This window comes from Lygodium microphyllum, unplaced genomic scaffold, assembly GCF_053477565.2.
Source record: "Lygodium microphyllum isolate KBCC unplaced genomic scaffold, Lygodium_microphyllum_v1.1.10 scaffold_120, whole genome shotgun sequence".
NCBI lineage: Eukaryota > Viridiplantae > Streptophyta > Polypodiopsida > Schizaeales > Lygodiaceae > Lygodium > Lygodium microphyllum.
The window spans coordinates 144,752-162,511 of record NW_028229603.1 but is presented as its reverse complement, the minus strand read 5'-3'; the positions used below and the strand labels follow the sequence as shown (position 1 = coordinate 162,511).

Genomic DNA, 17,760 nt, shown 5'->3' with positions numbered 1-17,760 from the left:
TCTTACTATCTTGTCTATCCATTGCTTCTTGGAAGCATGATGGTTTACCACAATTTGTTAACATAACATAATGAGCCACATAGTTTATACTAGGAACAAATCTATTTGGCTGTTTTTGCACTCTGGTTGACTGATAGACCTAGTGGTCAAAATTTGCTGGCTGTTCAGCCTGCAAATCTGCATTAACAGCTTGCTGTTGTGCTGGTTCAGCATGCTGTATAGTTGGTTTAGGTTGTTCCAGGTGCACATGTTCTTGCTGAATTTGTGGGACATCATGGGCAAGATCTTGCTAATCATTTTCAGCATCATTCCTTGCATTTTTAGGGACATTTACAGCAGGTATTTGTTGTTGTCTAGTGGGCATTCTTTGCTGTCCTATTGGTACATCCTCTCGAAATACAACCTTTTGACCTCCTCTGTTCTTTCGGGCTGTTTATGCATGGGATTTTTCGGGAAGATGACATCATTGTTGCATACTACTTTTCTTTTCTTGGGATTCCATAATTGATACCCCATCTCACCTTCATCACCATATCCTAGGAAAATACATTTACAAGACTTTGGCTCAAGTTTGCTGCGTTCTTTTTTGCATATGTGCACAAATGTCTTGTAGCCAAACACTTTCAAGTGAACATACGAAGGTGGCTTGCCCGACCATGCTTCTTGAGGGACTCTCCCTTTGCTCCCTTCCCCTGATATCCCATCTCACCTTTATCACCATATCCTAGAAAAATACATTTATAAGACTTTGGCTCAAGTTTGTTGCGTTCTTTCTTGCATATGTGCACAAATGTCTTGTAGCCAAACACTTTCAAGTGAGCATATGAAGGTGGCTTGCCCGACCACGCTTCTTGAGGGACTCTCTCCTTGCCTTCTTTTCCCCCCTTACATCCCCCCCCCCCCCCTTTTCCTCTTTCCAAAGGCCTGTTTGGTGATCAATTAATGAAGTGTACGGTTGTCATAACCAGCTCTGTTCAAAAACCATGGGGTAAAGCAACATGTGATAGCATTGTATGAACCTTGTCTTGAATGGTCCTATTCATACACTTTGCAATACCATTTTGGGGTGGATTATGAGGGATAGTAAACTCCCTTTTAATCTTTTTGCTGTCACAAAAGTCTTGAAAGGCTTTGAACATATATTCCCCACCATTGTCGAAGCGAAGGCATTTTAATATCTTGTTGGTCCGATTTTTAGCATGTGCGAGAAATTTTTTAAATTTATCCAAGGCCTTGTCTTTGCGATAGATTGGATAAACCCATGCTTTGCGTGTGGCATCATCAACAAAGATAATGAAATACTTATTTTCTCCTAAAGATAATCCTGGCATTTGACTTATATCTAAATGTACCAACTCTAAGGGTGAAGACTTTAGAGAAAGAGATTTTTTGTGTGATGTTTGAGCATGTTTACCATAAATACAATGATCACACTGTTCAAAATTAGCATACCTCAAAGATGGTAAATAACCCAAATGAGAGAGTACTTTCATTCCTGATTGACTCATGTGTCCCAACCGACTATGCCACAAAGAAACACTTGGCTGCTCGGTTATGGCGACAACATGGTCACGCACACCAGATACATGCAAAGGATACAATGTATCATTTTTGGACCCCTTGGCAACAATGTGGGAGTCCTTACAAATTTTCCATTTGCTATCCCTAAAGGTGGTGTTATAGCCTTCATCATCTAGTTGCCCTGTGCTTATCAAGCTCTTCTTGAGATGAGGTTCATGTCTCACATTATGCAAAATAAACATGGAGCCATGCTGAAATTCTTGTTTCACACTGCCAATGCTTGCAATTTTACATGCATAGTTATCCCCCAAGTGGACAACACCACGTACACCAACATTGTAGTCAGAGATTTACTCATGATGTGGTGTGACATGAAAGGACACACTTGAATCAAGTATCCAAGTGTGCATATCATTCTCAGAATTTGCAATCAATGCTTGTGCATCCAAAGAAGAAGCAAGAAGTACATCACCATCATTGTCATTATCATGAGTGACTACATTAACCTCTTCTATTTTCACATTGCTCTTTTTGGCAGGCTGCTTGTCCTTATTTTCAGCTTTGTTGGCATCATTGTTTTTGTTTTTATCATTCTCTTTCTTCAATTGAAAGCAATCTCGCTTGTAATGCCCTTTTTTGCCACAATGATGGTACTCCACATTTTTTCCACGATATTTGCTGCGTGCTTTTTTTTTAGAACTACTCTTATACTGAAATCTGCCTCTACATCAGAGTATAACAATTGAGTATTCAAATTACTCAAAGCTGTCCTGAAAGTATCCCAACTTTCAGTTATGGTACATAGCAAGAAAGTAGCTTTGAATTCTTCATTAATATGGAAATCCAAAGCAATCAGCTGACCGAAAATTGAGTTAAACTCATTGAAATGTACGGACATGGCTGTACCTTCTTTCATGCCAAAGTCCATCTATTTTTTCAGTCAGTAAACCTTGCTAGTTGCACTTTTTTGAGCATACAATTCTTCAAGCCTTTGCCACATTGCATATGCTGAATGCAGCTTCCCAATGTTAAAGAGTAAGTTGTTTGATACTGAGAGCTCAATTGTAGAACAAGCAAGCTCGTCCAAGTCATCCCACTCGTCTTGTTCCATGTTTGTTGGTTTGATTCCCTTTGTTTTGATGGGCTTTGAATGTTTCTTCTGCACCAAGATGTTGTAGCATTGTTTTTGCCAAATTGCAAAATTACGTGCACCCTCAAGCTTCTTAATGTGCAAAAGATTACTGCTATCACTGTTTCCAACCATAATTTGTAGTCCCAAATTGACTAACTAGTTACAAAGGCAAGCCCAAATGTGACACAAGTGGCCACAGTACACAAGAGTACCATCTAGCAATGAAAATCCCAAGATTGCAGAAATTGCAGATTTGCAAATAGATTTTCAGAATTAAAAATTGTCTTTTGCTGCACTCCTCAAGCAATTTTTGACACATTTAGAGACCAAGCCACCAGTTACATGTGAAATCCCCAAAATTTTACTGCAATTTCTGCTCCAAAGGCATTCCCGAGCAGAAATTTGACAATTTGGATCAAAAGCCCCAAAATTCTAGAGGATAATCCGTTCAGATTGCATCAACACACGTACCCAAGTGCATATACTAGGCAATTCTTGCACAAATTGATGAAATTTTGCAAAAGCCCCAAATTTCTTGGGTGTGATGTGCACAAATTTCAGTGAAATTGAAGAAATTTCACTAAAATGTGAAAAGCCCCGAATTTCACGGGCAAATGTGCACTAATTTTGCAATTTCTGAGTCAGATTGTCCACTTTTGCATTAAAGTCCCCAAATATGGGAAAAGCCCCAATTTACTTGGGCAAAATTTGACTTTGTGCCTTTGTGTATGGATGCCCGGTAAAGCAACTGCAGAAATTAAAGGTTTTTTTTTTTTTTAATGACTGTCAAGTCAGATTTGTGACCCATCTGGTCATGGGTGACTTGTCGAACAGGTCACCGCCTGTCCACGTGAGCCGTGAAGTGATACGTACATATAAGTTAAGGTCATTAAGGATAAAATAGTATCCATGAGTTTGAAGGAACTTATCCATCCTCTAGAACCAAGATTGCAATACTTGCTTCAATCCATAAAGAACTTTCCGCAAGCATAAGACCTTATCTTTCCGACCAACAGAAGAAAACCCAAGTGGTTGCTTCACAAATTTCCTCCTTCGGATAGCCATTCAAAAATGTACTTTTGACATCCATTTAACAAATTGACCAACCGTGGTGAGCAACTAGTGCACCAACAAATGGAATGATATTGACCATGTAGTAGAAACAAAGGTCTCTTCATAATCAATGCTTTCATAGCCATCTCCTATTTATAAGCCCTACAATAACTATATAAGTAACATATGCTCAAGTTAATTGACTATTTATTGCACTCCATATTTTCAAACCATCCACTTTATTTTTGGGCCTTAAGCATTTATCATATTAGTCAAGGATCAATAAGTCATAAATGCAATTATTATAACATTTTGTTAATTAGGGAACTATCCACTCAATCCATTTTGCTTCTCGATCTTCCAAAGTTCTTCAATCCCGACATCTCTTTTAGGTACACATTGTATCACTTGCAACATCTCTATTAGGTTAAACTAAGGAATGGTCAAAAGCAAAGGATCATAGCATTTAAAATTTAGCCTTGTTTGGTTACTTTCACCTTTTATTTGTTGAATTTATGACAGGGACTTTTGCTTTTGCAAGCATGTTGTTGATACCACATTAGACCATTGCAAAGTTTGCGTTGTTTGTGATTATAACGGATTGCTTTAGTTGATACATCATCAAGAGGTACAAATTCTACAATGTATAGAATGAGAGCTAAGTGTACAATCATCGATGCAAAAATGCATGTTGTATTGGTCATGGCCAAATGGAAATAGGAACGAAACAATAGATATCTCGAGGGTGATGTCCTTGTAGTTTTAAGACTGGCTTGGCAAGCCATTGTGCCCAAAGATAGTCATCCAAATCTCCAATAGATTGGAGTGTTCAAGCTGGATAAGGAGAACCGGCAGCTGTCTCCAAGGTCATTTTCGTACCTTTGCTTTGCTCATGAGATGGAATGGCGAGTATTCGTCATGCCCATGAATGATCTTTCCAATAGCCTCTTCAAGTAGAACACGCATTCCAAGCCATTTGTGACTCCACTCTTCCATTGTCTTATAACCTCTTTAGAATTAGATTGGCATGAAATTTGTAAGTGAGTACATTTGGATGCAACTAAGTGCTTGACTATACTAGTCACTTGCCTATTGCTTGTCCAACAAATTAGTGGATTGTCAAGCAAGTACCTCTATTCAAGTGTGCCATGCGCAATAGCATTTGGCATGTTCACACTAATAGACACATCGTTCAGACAAAGCAATCTTATGTGAATATACAAAATGCTTCGAATATAATCAAACATTTAAATGAGGACGTATGTTGCACAAGCACCTTCATTGATGCATAACTTCCATACACTCCATCTAGTCTAGGCAATGGACCTCTTATACAATGTCAAGAAAGAACACTGAAGTTAGAGCCACATGAAAGAAGTACTCCTTCTGTGAATACCCTTGACATTTGTAAGATAAGCCTCACATTGCACATTTTGGGTAAATCTCAAGATTGTGGACTAGTTTCTGGCCGCGAACTAAAATCTACTGTACACATGTTTATGGTACTACAGGCATCAAATAGTCTTAGACACTTTGAAGCCAAGACAGTAGATCATCATATTATCACATTAACCATGTATAGTATATAGAACTACTTCACATAGAAAAACTGTAACTTGCAAAAACGTCTTGAGCAAGCTCATACACATTACAAGTAAGACATACATTGCAGCCAATGAGCTAGGTATGTGTGCTACTTAAAAAGCTTAGAGATCAAGCCTTTGGCTGCTAAAACCAACCTCAGTTGGAAGATATTCCTCCCACTTGCTTTGTTTTTGTGCCTGCAGATTGTTGATGTTGAAGACTTTGTTTTCGCGCAAGGGTGATAAGGTGGAATCACCATAGGCAATGCCAGGGCCAACAAATTCAAAATCTTCCGATTCAGGGGATGCAAAATCAGCAACTGCGTCAGCGAGGGCGCTCTCCTTTCTGCTATGATGAGAGAGATTGAAATCCTGCACAAATTTTCTTATGTCTTTGGCAGCTCCAGAGGAGGCATAGACCTTGCGGACCGACTGCTTCTCGTTGCACAGGCTGCAGCTCCACTTGTTACTGGACTTCTTCTCCTGCTTAACCTGCGCGCATGGTTCCCAAACGGCTTGAAGGTTTTACCACAATAATCCAAAGAACCATAGGCGAACTCGACAACAGGAACGATATGAAAAGACCTGCATCATTTGGCATCTGTAGCATTGCAGTGCAAGAAATTGGGGCATCCTCTCTCTCTCTCTCTCTCTCTCTCTCGTATTCAAAACTGACGCCATGGCGCTCTTTTTGATCTGCCTTAGTCATACAAATCATGGAATTGTCCTGCGCAAGTCACGAGAGCGGCCATTGACTAGCGTATGTCCAATAACTCTGAACTTTAATCACACACAAGAAACCTCGTCCAATAACCCAAACAACTCTAAAAATGGAGGTCCTTGGGTTTACTCTATCCACTCCATAGACATCAAAGTCTATTGAGCATCATATTGTCTCTCTCTTTATTTATTATGGTTTCTCTCTCCTTTGCATAGCACATCAGGCTCTAAGTCCACTATCGACTCTACCCACATGTGGCTACTATTATCCATGTTCAATTGCATTCTCAGCTCAAGTCATGAACTTCAGGTGGCATGGCTCTAAAGCTGTACTGCATTGTCGCAGCACATAGGGTTGAAGGTCACCACAGGGGTTTGGCAAGAAAACTGAGCAAGATAGATGGGGATGTGATTTCAAGGGATGGGTAGTTACGAGTGAGTGTTTGAGGGTTCAAGATGATCATTCACAATCTTCAGTTCTCCATGTACTTTGGCTTATCTTGGAAATATAGATTTATACATAAGATGGTTGAATAAATGGGTTAAAAGCTTGAAACTTATGCTCACAAAGATGGATGAATTGCAAACAGGAGCTAAACTTCAATCGATACAAGATGAGTCTTGCCCTTCCTTGCCTATGAATGCAGGTGCTTATTTCAACCTAGGCATGAAGAATAACTACAAGATACATTCTCTTTTCAACTGTTTAGTACAATGAAGATAGAAGATCAAGAAGAAGACTGCCTATATCAGCCTTTGAATGATTCAAGGTTATAGGACTAGCAACACTATTGTTGGGTTATCATGAAAAGATCATGAGTTTCATGACTTAAGTCAATGTAGCTTGAATTAAGCAGATGCATAAAAGCTTCAGCTTATGGATTGACTGTTATGGACATCCAAGTTTGATTCCAAAGTATGGCAAGAAATCACTGAAAGACTTCTTTAAACCCTCCCTTGAATGAAGAGGAAGCAATATACTATGAAGAGAGAATTACAGGTCTAGTTTGTATTTGCAATGTTTGGAGATGAAGTAAAATCTGTGTTTACAAAATTCAGCCCATGAATATCCTCTTTTATGTCGAGAAGAAGGGTTCAAAAGTATCACTTGTTAGTGCCAAAAGATGTCCTTGAAATTTACTCACAAAGAGTAAAGCTCGTAGTCACTCATATGAACCAAGAGCAGTCCATGTTCTACCAAGATTAAAGAAGTGGATCACAAATAAAGCTTCAGCCCATTAATTTCATGTTTTGGGTAGCCAAGAATAATCCAAGATGACACAAATAATATACCAAAGAGTGTCTTCAATGCTCTTTCAAGACAAGAGTGTTTAGATACAACAATTCAAGTGAAAGTAGAGCATGTTCTCTTTATAAACCATAAGAGTAGAAAATGGAACATCAACAAGAATCAGCCCAAAGAATGGGATGGGCTGAATATAACAGTCCAAAATCAGAGTTTAATGACTCCCAAAGATCTCTTCTTGGTAGAGAAGAGAGTCTACGTCAACCGGTAGGTATATAAGTAATTGCCCTTCTTTCCATCTACGCAAATACATGTATCTCATGAACCGTACAAGAGATGCTTTGCAAAACAATGATTCAAACCACAAAGAAAGTAATGGGCAGCATATAATAGTCCAAATCAAAGCTTTATGTTTTCCAATAACTCCTCTTGATAGAGAAGAGAGTTTACTTCAAGAGGTAGATGCATAAGACAGTGTCCTTCTCTTGTTTCTTCACAAGTGCACATATCTTTTGAACCATACAAGAGATGCTTTGCAAAACAGAGATTCAGCCCATTAAAGAGCATTCCTAGGCCTTTCAGTTCAGCCCACAAATCTTGATAAAAAAGATCAAGAAGTGGAACAAGGGCTCCCTTCAAAGGAGTGAATTGCTACTCCAAAGATGTAGACACAAGCACTGATCAAAGCTTCCTCCTTTCTCTTTCCACGAGCATGAGTCCCCTCCTTTTTGAATGGACCGCTACCCTCCTTTTTATACATATTAACCCTGTTTTACTTAGCCAAGAGTGGAGTTCCGTTTTCGTCAGTGCATAGGAAGGGAGATACTTACCATTCAAGTAGAGATTTCTGAAGACGCTTGTGGTTGCATGGCTTGAGCTTCCCCTTTGTTGTGGTGGCTTGGACACCTTTCATTCTCCTTCATCCATGGCGCCTGGTCTCAGCCTGAAGATGCCCGCAAAATGCGGTGAAAAAAACGGACTGCTCCTTCTTTCCACAATGCACAAAAGGTTCCAAGTGTCATAAGTCATGGAAAGCTATTTACACAATGTCTTGTGTGTACTAGGTTAATCAAATCAACTTTGGAAACTTAGAAGAGGCTTAAGAGAGCGGTCTTTCCATCCGGGTTTAGTGGCAAAGAAGCTTACAAGGCAGAATCAAAGGGCTAAAGATCGAGCAACCCAATTTTCCATCTTGTATTAGGCTTGGTGATTTACATGACTTATACAACTTGTGGTCAAAGAAGCAAAGTTAAATGGGTTGTAACTTCAAGGTTGTCATGACACTGTCTTTTAGTCAAGGTGGGAACTTTTTGACTTATGGCAAAAAAAACCAAAGGATGGCACATAATGTTGGAATGGAAATAGAAGCGAAGGATAAGAGTAATTGAAGCAGGTAGAACAACTTATTTTGTGGATTCTCTAGAAAGCTCTAGAGTGATTAAGAAACAACAAAAAGTGTTATTTTTCATCCTTGGGCATACATTCCCATGACATTCACCCCCTCCTAACCTGCACATCCTCCGACATGTGCCACTTCTTTGGATTTGTAGGATTAAGAGAGATCTTCATTTGTCATGTCTTCATCTTCATCTTCGAATCCTTCTTCTTCTTCTATGTCTTCATGCTCTTGGATTATATCCAAGTCTTCTAACTCATATGTTGAGCTTTCTCTTCATTTGAAGAGCTCGATTCTTTTTCTGGCTATGTGTATCTTCATGTTTGTACCATCCAACTCAGCTAATGAATATGTGGCATTGTCATGAAAAAAATTAACCACATACGGACCAAACCGATGCTTTATCATCTTCCTAGAAGCACTGTATTGATTGTCTAGGCTACTGTCAGACAAGCACCCAGTTGTTTTCTTGAATAGCTCTTGGCCGAAGTCGATGTTGCCTATCAAATCTTCTTTTGTTCTTTAGTCTTGCTGTTTTTAGCTTCTTAATAGCTGCTTGCAGGCCTTCTTTCTAGCTACCATATGCGCAAAGTCAGCAACTCTTCTCTACTAATGCCTTCCTCCCAAGGTAGAAGACTCCATGTGAGAATAGATTCTTCAATTGGCATAATTGGTTGCTACCCATGCATAAGTTTAGCTGGCATATAGCCAGTTACATTACTGTGAGTAGTCCGGTCAGCCCATAATGCGAAAGGTAGCATTTTGGGCCATTCTTTGATCTTTCCTCTACAAGACTTTGCTAGAGCTTTGAGAATAGGTTGATGCCCTCTCTCACTTTTTCCATTGCTTTCAGGATTGTATGCTGATGTCAAAGCTAACTTAATACCCAATTGAGTAAAGAAGTTGCATGCCTCATCGGCATCCAACTCTCCTCTATTTGCAGTTACTTTGCCGACACAACCATATCTACAAAATACTTCTTCAAGCAAAAAGTGACAAACAGCTTGAGTGGTCTTGGTTGTTAAAGCTTTACCGTCAACTTGATTGGTTAGATCTTCTCTTGCAAGCACTAAAACTGCATATTCCATACCCTTGTGGGCATGGTTACAAGATCGATAACCCATCTATAATGTATAGACAAGGGATAGGTCAGTTGTAACCCATCTCGATGCTTGACCATAGAATAAATCTGACGCACATAACAGATTTCAACAAAATTCTTTATATCTCGATACATGTTCTATCACCAATATTTTTCTTTGACTTTATTAAAGGTTCCCCATGTACCTCTATTGCCAGCCCGCAAACTTTCATGAAATTCCTTCATTACCTGTTGTTGCAATCTTTTGTTACCTAAAACTCAGACATGCACTCATTTCTTCTTCTTTGTGTGCTTCTATAGATGTCATTCTTTAAGGAAAAAGCCATAAGCTTTCCTCTTAATATGCTTGAATTCCTCATGAGTCCAAGTCTCCTTCTTCTTCATTATGCTCAAATATTGGCCGATCTTCAGATCTTGAGCCAAATTTCTTCATAGTATTCTTCAAGGAAATGAGCTAGAACTTGAGCAATGCAATGAGCATGCTGGCTTCTAGTTGACCACCTTTCTTCTATAGACAAATCTTTGATCTTTGTTGCTGTTTGCTGATCTACAGTAGTACATTTTCCTGTTCTTGCTGTACCATTAAAAAGATCAGCCATACTTGCAGTTTTTAGCTTTGGTTCTATATATGCAGCCTAAAAAGGTATTCTCAACATCACTCATAGAATGAAATTTAGCAAGTATAGATTCTTCAACTTCATCTTCTTCCATTAGCTCCTCTTCATTGTCATATCTTGCACGGGATAACATGTCAGCAACTGGATTCTCCTTTCTTGCAATATGCTTTAATTTGGGGTTGAGAGATTTAATATATGCAATCCATCTTAGGATAGCAATATCGAGTGTAGAGCAGTTGGCAATCGTGCCCAAGAGTGGAAGACAATCAATTTCTACCACTACAGAAGCACCAATATAGTATTCTCAATCACACTTTAATGATGTTACAACTCCCCACAATTCCCTTTTTACATGTGCATACGTTCCTTGACGTTCATTGAGAATCTTTGCTCCAAAACTAATTGCATACATGTCACCTTCAAGATCTTCTTGGCTAACAACCCATCCTATCCCAATGGGACTTATACTCACAGTAAGGATGATGGGCTGACCATTTGAATAATCAGTCCTTTTAAGAGTGGGGGCTGAAATTAACAACTTCTTTAATTTGCATATAGTGAGAGCATGTTCTTTACCCCAAGAGAATCTTTGGCCTTTTCTTAATAATTGATAAATATTTTCGGCTATATTAGCAGAATGTGGTATCCATACAAGATAGAATACACGTGCACCAAGAAATCTTCTCACCTCTGAAATATTTGTGCATTTTTCTTGCATTCTACTGATGGCATATATCTTGATCGATGAAGGTTTACATATGTAGGGGCCACACAAGTGTCCAACGACTAAAACTTCTTCAACCCCAAAAATAGACTTAGCTCCAGAAAGAGTAAGATGAACCTCCTCTAGCCTTATCAAAATCTTGTCACAATCATGAATATGGCTAACTTATACACAAATGTCCTGCAGTCGTGTTCATTAAGCTTCTCATGTTTTTCATAGACTTCATATCCCTTGATTGGTACATCATCAAGAAAAGGAAGAGTAAGCTGTGGAATAAAGTCCCTTAAGACTTTGTGCATGGTCTTTGCATCCCTCTCGTTTCCCATTCTCCTTGAACCAAGTGCAGCATGAATCCGCTTTGACCTTGACGTTTTTGCGTAAAGTAGTTCACCTGGGATTCGATGCTAGTTACTCTCTAGGAACTTGACTATTAGGGAAACCCTGATTCAGGTCGGTCCTAAGTGGGAACGGCTGGAATGCTTCTGCTATGTGGTAGACTCGGGAAGACCTAGATCGCAAACCCCGTAATATTCCGCGGAAGTGCCGGGCAGCGCTTTCTAGACTCTCTTCCCGATGGGCTTCTAAGACGTGTCCTACAAGAGAACGGGTGGACACGTTACATCCAAGCACTTAATAACTGCCATGACATTCTTATGTAAAGCTGTTGACCAAACTCCCACTTGGAATCTTGCAAATAAGGCTTCAAGAAACTCCATACATCCTCATCGAAGAACAAGCCATTACTTTCCCATTTGAAAGCTTTGAAACCTTTTAGACTTAGCAAAGCATCGTTGTAAAAGAAGACCATTGAGATCAAGTATTATACATAATTATGTTGCATTTCTTATCAAGGAAACATCAATCACATCATCGTGCTCTACTGTTGTTGAATCTATTAGATATCCAACCATAGATGTCTTAGTTGAAGTTACAAGGAAGAAAAAGAAGCACATTAGATTCATTTACTTCCTCGTCATTCTACCTAATGTTTGAGCTATAAACTGGCATAGAACACTAAAGCAATTTAACTTCACATTGATAAATACATAAATAGGTACTACTTAAAAAATGATGTCTTAAGAAAAGAGACATTTGACCATGTGGTCAAATCCAATCAAAAGTAATATCATGATGTGAAAAAAATATATATGACGATTTTTTGAAGTAAAATCTATTCTAATAAAGTCATTTTTCCATACCTACTTTTTATCGCTAGTTATAAGTATACTTGAGATACTAACAATAGATTCTTGTAATTAGTTGTACAAATTATATTATCATTATAATATTTAACATACTCAGTTTTTAAAAAGGCCTTCAAAATGGCATGTACAAAGAAGGTGTTTATTAGTCCTAATTATTAAAAGAAAATTTAAACATGATACTTTTGACCATGTGACCAAAACTATGTCACATATAAGTGACACATGACAAATTAATTGAGATAAGTTATACTCTTTTTGAATAAGTTTTCATAGTTTCTTCTTAAGGACTAACCATTCTATTTTTGAACTAGTTATATCCCATAGATATTTAAACTCACAAATTGTAACAAGGATTTTACCTTAATATTCCATATACACATCTCAAAAGATACATTGGAGAGAAATATTTGTTGCAATATTTACTACTGAGGTAAAACTCCTTTGGGAGGTGCAATGAATCTTTTTTGGGGTGTGCAATATATTGTTGGCTTTCTTATCCTAAGGTACATGCATAGACATACACTAGTGATGTAGTAAAAGAGGTTATAAGAGATAAGAGATTTGACCATGTGAACAAATCTAACAAAAACTAACATGACAAGATCATAACACAACACATATAAGAGTTTAATTGGAATAAGATCTAAAATAAACTTAAGTAAATTTTGCATAGCTAGCTCAAACTTTTCATTATGATAAGTATTCTTACACGTTAGATTACAATTAAATAGTTATCCTTACAAAGGATGATAAATTTTAATGAGCTCTTTAATACCGATTTGGCAAAATATTTACTTAAATAGATTTTTAAAACCAAACATGCTTGTACCTTTTATAAAAAAGTAAAAAACTAAAGACATAGTTTCTTTAATTAATATCATCAAAGAAAGAAAATATTGCAAATGCTAATGGAAGTAACTTCTCAAGAAAAAAATCAAAATTAACATCAATGTGTCTTCCTTGATGAAAGGAGAAGGAACGGAGTTTAAACACATGAAGTAGCCCTTAATTTCTCATTCATAATTAGACTTGCTATATCTTGGCTTGATTCTTCTATGCCCTCGGGTGGTACTTCAAGAACTTGAACTTCAGTGGGAGGAACCTCTTGGGAGTTTGAATTTTGTTTGGCACTCTCATGGACCCTCCACAATTGTGCTTCAACCTCTCTTTGCTCTTGAGTGTTGCAAACCACTGCAATAGTCTTCATATGATTTACCAATGCCACCTTAGATGCAAGTCCACTTGCATATACATCAAAGACAACCTCATGAGCATCATTGAATGCTTTGATTGTAGTTTCCATAACTTTCATTTTCTTTCTCAAAACGGCCTTTGCAATCCTTTGTTCTTCTTCAAGATCTTCATCATTGCACTCCTTGTCCAAGCCTTCAAAGTCCAAAATGGAAGGCTTGTTGACATTGTTTATATATCGCTCAAAATTGATGAAGCTTTTCTCCATGGTCACTAATGTCAAAACCACAAAAGAATCTATAGATCCAAAAGCAAACGTTCTATCCATTGGTAGGAAGTCAACACTACCAACTAGCATGCGATACTTGCAAGAAATGCTTTCAAGAGCATTTTCCAAAGCTGCCATTTGCTTTCGATCAAGAAATGATAACAACATGAATTATTTAGGTTCACATGTCATTTGTAGTAGAGTGGATACAACCTTTCCAAACTTTATAGAGTCCCATTTCATTCCCTCAACCCCATGTGTTGCATCTAGAACAACAACCCCAATGGTAATTGGATCTCTGTAAACATTATGTATAAGATCAAAGGTTTCTAGATTGCATCTGACAACATATACATGCCAAGGGGAAGTAGTGGAGGATTGAAGAGGATTTTGCTTTTTTCCAATTAGGAAGTTCACAATATCTTTTGCTCCATGTGGTAGGGACCTTGCATTAGCTCCACGTGTGAGCTTCTTTGATACCCAATCATTGCAAATGCCTAAAATATTTGTGTAGACTTCATCATTGATATCATAATCATCAACAAGCTCTTCCCAAGTCTTCATCATAGCGCTACTTTCTGGAACTGAAGCATTGAAAAGAGTGACTAATTCCTCCTTTAGGACCCTATCTTGCTTGATTTGCTTAGCCCTTGTTTCCATGTCAATCATATCTTCCTTATCCCATTTGTTTCTAAGAAAAAGGATATGACCTTCATTGATCTCCTCTTGTAGTGTAAGGATGTCTCCATCCTTTAAACCCATAAGGCAACGAAATGCAGCAGGAGAAGGTTGCCTTCCCTTTTTTCTCAAACTCTCCTCTTGGGATATAAGTTCACCTCTAGAGTATCTCTTCATGATTTTGATTCAACTATCAGATATTTCTTGGGAGCTAACAATCATATGGCAATCTCTAGATGCACAATTTTCTCCAATGTATGCCACAAATCTCTGCAAAAAAAAGATCAAAATAGTGAGCATAGAATAAAAGAAAGAGCATCACACTAATCTTCACAAAAAAAGAAGGTAAGCTTATATGTGATTACCTGCCATGGTACTCTTTGAAAGCTTGTCTTAGAAAGCCCTTGTTGGGGTTTTGGTGGAGAACCAAATGCTAGCCACTGATCTCTTAATTGTTGAAGTTGCTCAACATAAGGGGCATTCTTCATAACATTATGTGATTCCATATTTGTCATTCGTGAAAGCTCAATGCACATTTCCGCAGGACAATCAACTAATATTCTAGCATTTCTTATGGTGTATAAATGCTTGGTTGCTAGACAACGTGTAGTATTACTCTGAATATATTTTTTTGCTGCATGAATTGAGTGAAGCCCTGATATAATCCAATAACTATAAGTGTCCAATTTATTAGCATCCACCTCATCACGATGCATGGGTCTCTTCTCATTGTTGTCTTGTACAAAAGGCATAAGATATGCTGTTGTTGTTGGGTTCATGGGATTTTTTATGAAAGACGTGGTTAGCTTCTCTACATAATCCCAACATAGTGACCTATAAGCGTACAAAGGAGGTGCCTCATAACACCTATCAATGAGAATAGGAAATTGTATTGTTGGACCAAATGGAAAGAATTTTTCAAACGTGTGAAATCCTAATTCTTCCTTATTTCCCTTCTTCTTAACTATTTCGGGAAAATCGAATGTTCTTTCTACTCCCTTGACCTCAAGAGAAATTATTAGCTTTGCAGGTGTAACTTCTAACATGGAAGGTAAAGTGGCATCATTCTTAGTAGTGTTAGCAACCATACTAACAACAAGAGCTTGTGACAAGGAACTTTGTTGAGGTGATTTTGACTTTGAGCTTGTGGGATTTCATGAATTATTTTCTTCTTGAGGAGAAGGTGAAGATCTCAAGTCTATTTGTTTATCTTGGAGCTTCATTTTTTTGTTGGGGCGATCACATTTTCTTGATAGGGAAAGTAGCTCACTATTTTGAACAGCTTGGAATGCTAATATAATGTCTTCTATGCCCTTTACCTCCTCAAATAAGGTCCATCCCATTGTTTTCAAAGAGTATTCTTCATCCTCTTTAATACGGGCAAAGTGAAATGAAAAAGGATCAAGTTTGTATACTACATTTTTCCCCTTGACCTTAACAAGATTACATGGTATTCCCTGTTTCCTAGCACATCCATCAATTATCTTCTCTATGACACCATCTTGTTGATAAAATGCAATATCACTCTTTAAAGTGAATAAGAGAACATTGTCTACCCTTTTTCCTTGACTATCATAAACATCCACATACCATGGATACACAAAATCACCACTAACTCCATCAATGGTTTGGGTCTCCTTTTTGGATGTGCCATCTTTCTTTGCCATTGAATAGTTCTACAAAGAGAAAAAGTTGTTAGACAAAGTTGGATTTAAAAATATTCAAAATTCACAAAACCCAAATAAATGTATAAGATTTCTAAGTTAAAAATTGAAAACACAACAACACAAGATTTTACGAAATACAAGACAAATGTACTCCAAAGGGACTCTTCCATAAAATTAAATATTGAAATTTGAGATTAACTGTGGTATGAGATCCAACCATAAATATGTGTGCTTATGTATCAAATCTCATGGATTATCCTGGCCCTAAGTTAGCATTAATTATGTTTCTCTTGCAAGAATTATATAGTAAAAACTTTGCCATGGACTTCGGTGAGAAGATCAAATTCTATTAATAGTGAGACTTGACCATGGGCTTAACCAAATGGTCAAGTGATAATGAAATGTTGAGTGTGAGTGTGGTATGACATATAGTGAAAAATCATTGTGGTTATGTAGAAAATGTCATGGATGATTTTGTCCCTAAGTTAATATTGGATTTCTTCTCCATGTAAGTTTTCTATGCAAGGATCATACTCTAGGAACTTTGTTAAGATTTTTGGCCATGTGGTCAAATCCTATTTAATCAAAGAATGAGATTTAGTCAAATATGAGATCCACCTATATATCAATGTGGTTATGTAGCAATCTCACAATTCCATCCAAAGTTAACATTTTAATTACTACACATGTAAGTTTCCCTTCAAAGGAGCTATATTGTAGAAACATTGTCGTTGGTTTTAGCCATGTGGTCAAATCCTATTTAGTTATAAGACTTATCTATAAGATTAGAAACTTTGCCATGGTTTTTTACCATAGGGTTTTTAAAGGCTAGTTAAAGAGAGGATGCTGTTTATTGTGATATGAGATTCACATATAAACAAATATAGCTATGTAGCAAATCCCATAGATATCAATATAAGATAAAGTAAAAATACTTGAAAGGTGGAGATTTGACCTCATGGCGAAACCTACAAGATAAGACTATTTCTATAAATTGGTTTTAACCATATAGCCAAATCTAGTTTCATAACCATATGAAGAAAGTGATTCATTTGTTGTAACATGATGTGAAATTGGATTTGACTATATAGCCAAATATTGTTTTATAGTGGAATGAAAAAGTGGTCTCATGGTTTGCAAGATTTATAAGATTAGATTTGATCATATGGCTGAACAAAACAAGAATGGGGGATTCTTGGATGCTAGCATTGATAACAAAATGAAAGATTTGACCATATGGCCAATTTTTATTTTGTGGTGGAATGGAAAAAGTGGCTAATTTGTGGCAAAATGATATGATATTTATAGGAAGCTATGAAAAATTGAAATGAAAGGAATAGTTTATGGAAACAAAGTGGTTTGTTTGTTGCACAACAAGTTTTAACCACATGGCAAAACTTCCTATAAATATAGTAGGTAATCAAGGTGTTCCAAGTAGAACATGGTCTTCCTTTTTTGGAGATAATGTAGAAGATGTTTTTCTTAGAACATTTTTCCATACAACCAAATCTAGCATACCCAAAATTTGTGTGATTGAACCCACCATAGATTTAATCTTAAATTTTTAGGATCAAATTCCAAAAAAGTGGTTTGTTTGTTGCAAGACAAGATTTGACCACATGGCCAAATTATAGAAATTAAGGAATTCTAAGTAGAA

The 17,760-nt window shown here is 37.3% G+C and overlaps 1 protein-coding gene across 1 annotated transcript in view; it reads right to left on the bottom strand.

Moving 5' to 3' along the window:
• LOC148008602 (uncharacterized) overlaps window positions 1–6,090 on the bottom strand; it is a 54,828-nt gene extending 48,738 nt beyond the window's left edge. The window contains exons 1-2 of the mRNA XM_087674178.1: window positions 5,875–6,090; window positions 5,446–5,781 (exon numbers count right to left, since the gene is read on the bottom strand). Coding sequence (XP_087530304.1) covers window positions 5,446–5,781; window positions 5,875–5,970 — 432 coding nt within the window. The 5' untranslated portion in view covers window positions 5,971–6,090. The remainder of the gene's footprint in view (window positions 1–5,445; window positions 5,782–5,874) is intronic.
• Between the last annotated feature and the right edge of the window lie 11,670 nt (window positions 6,091–17,760).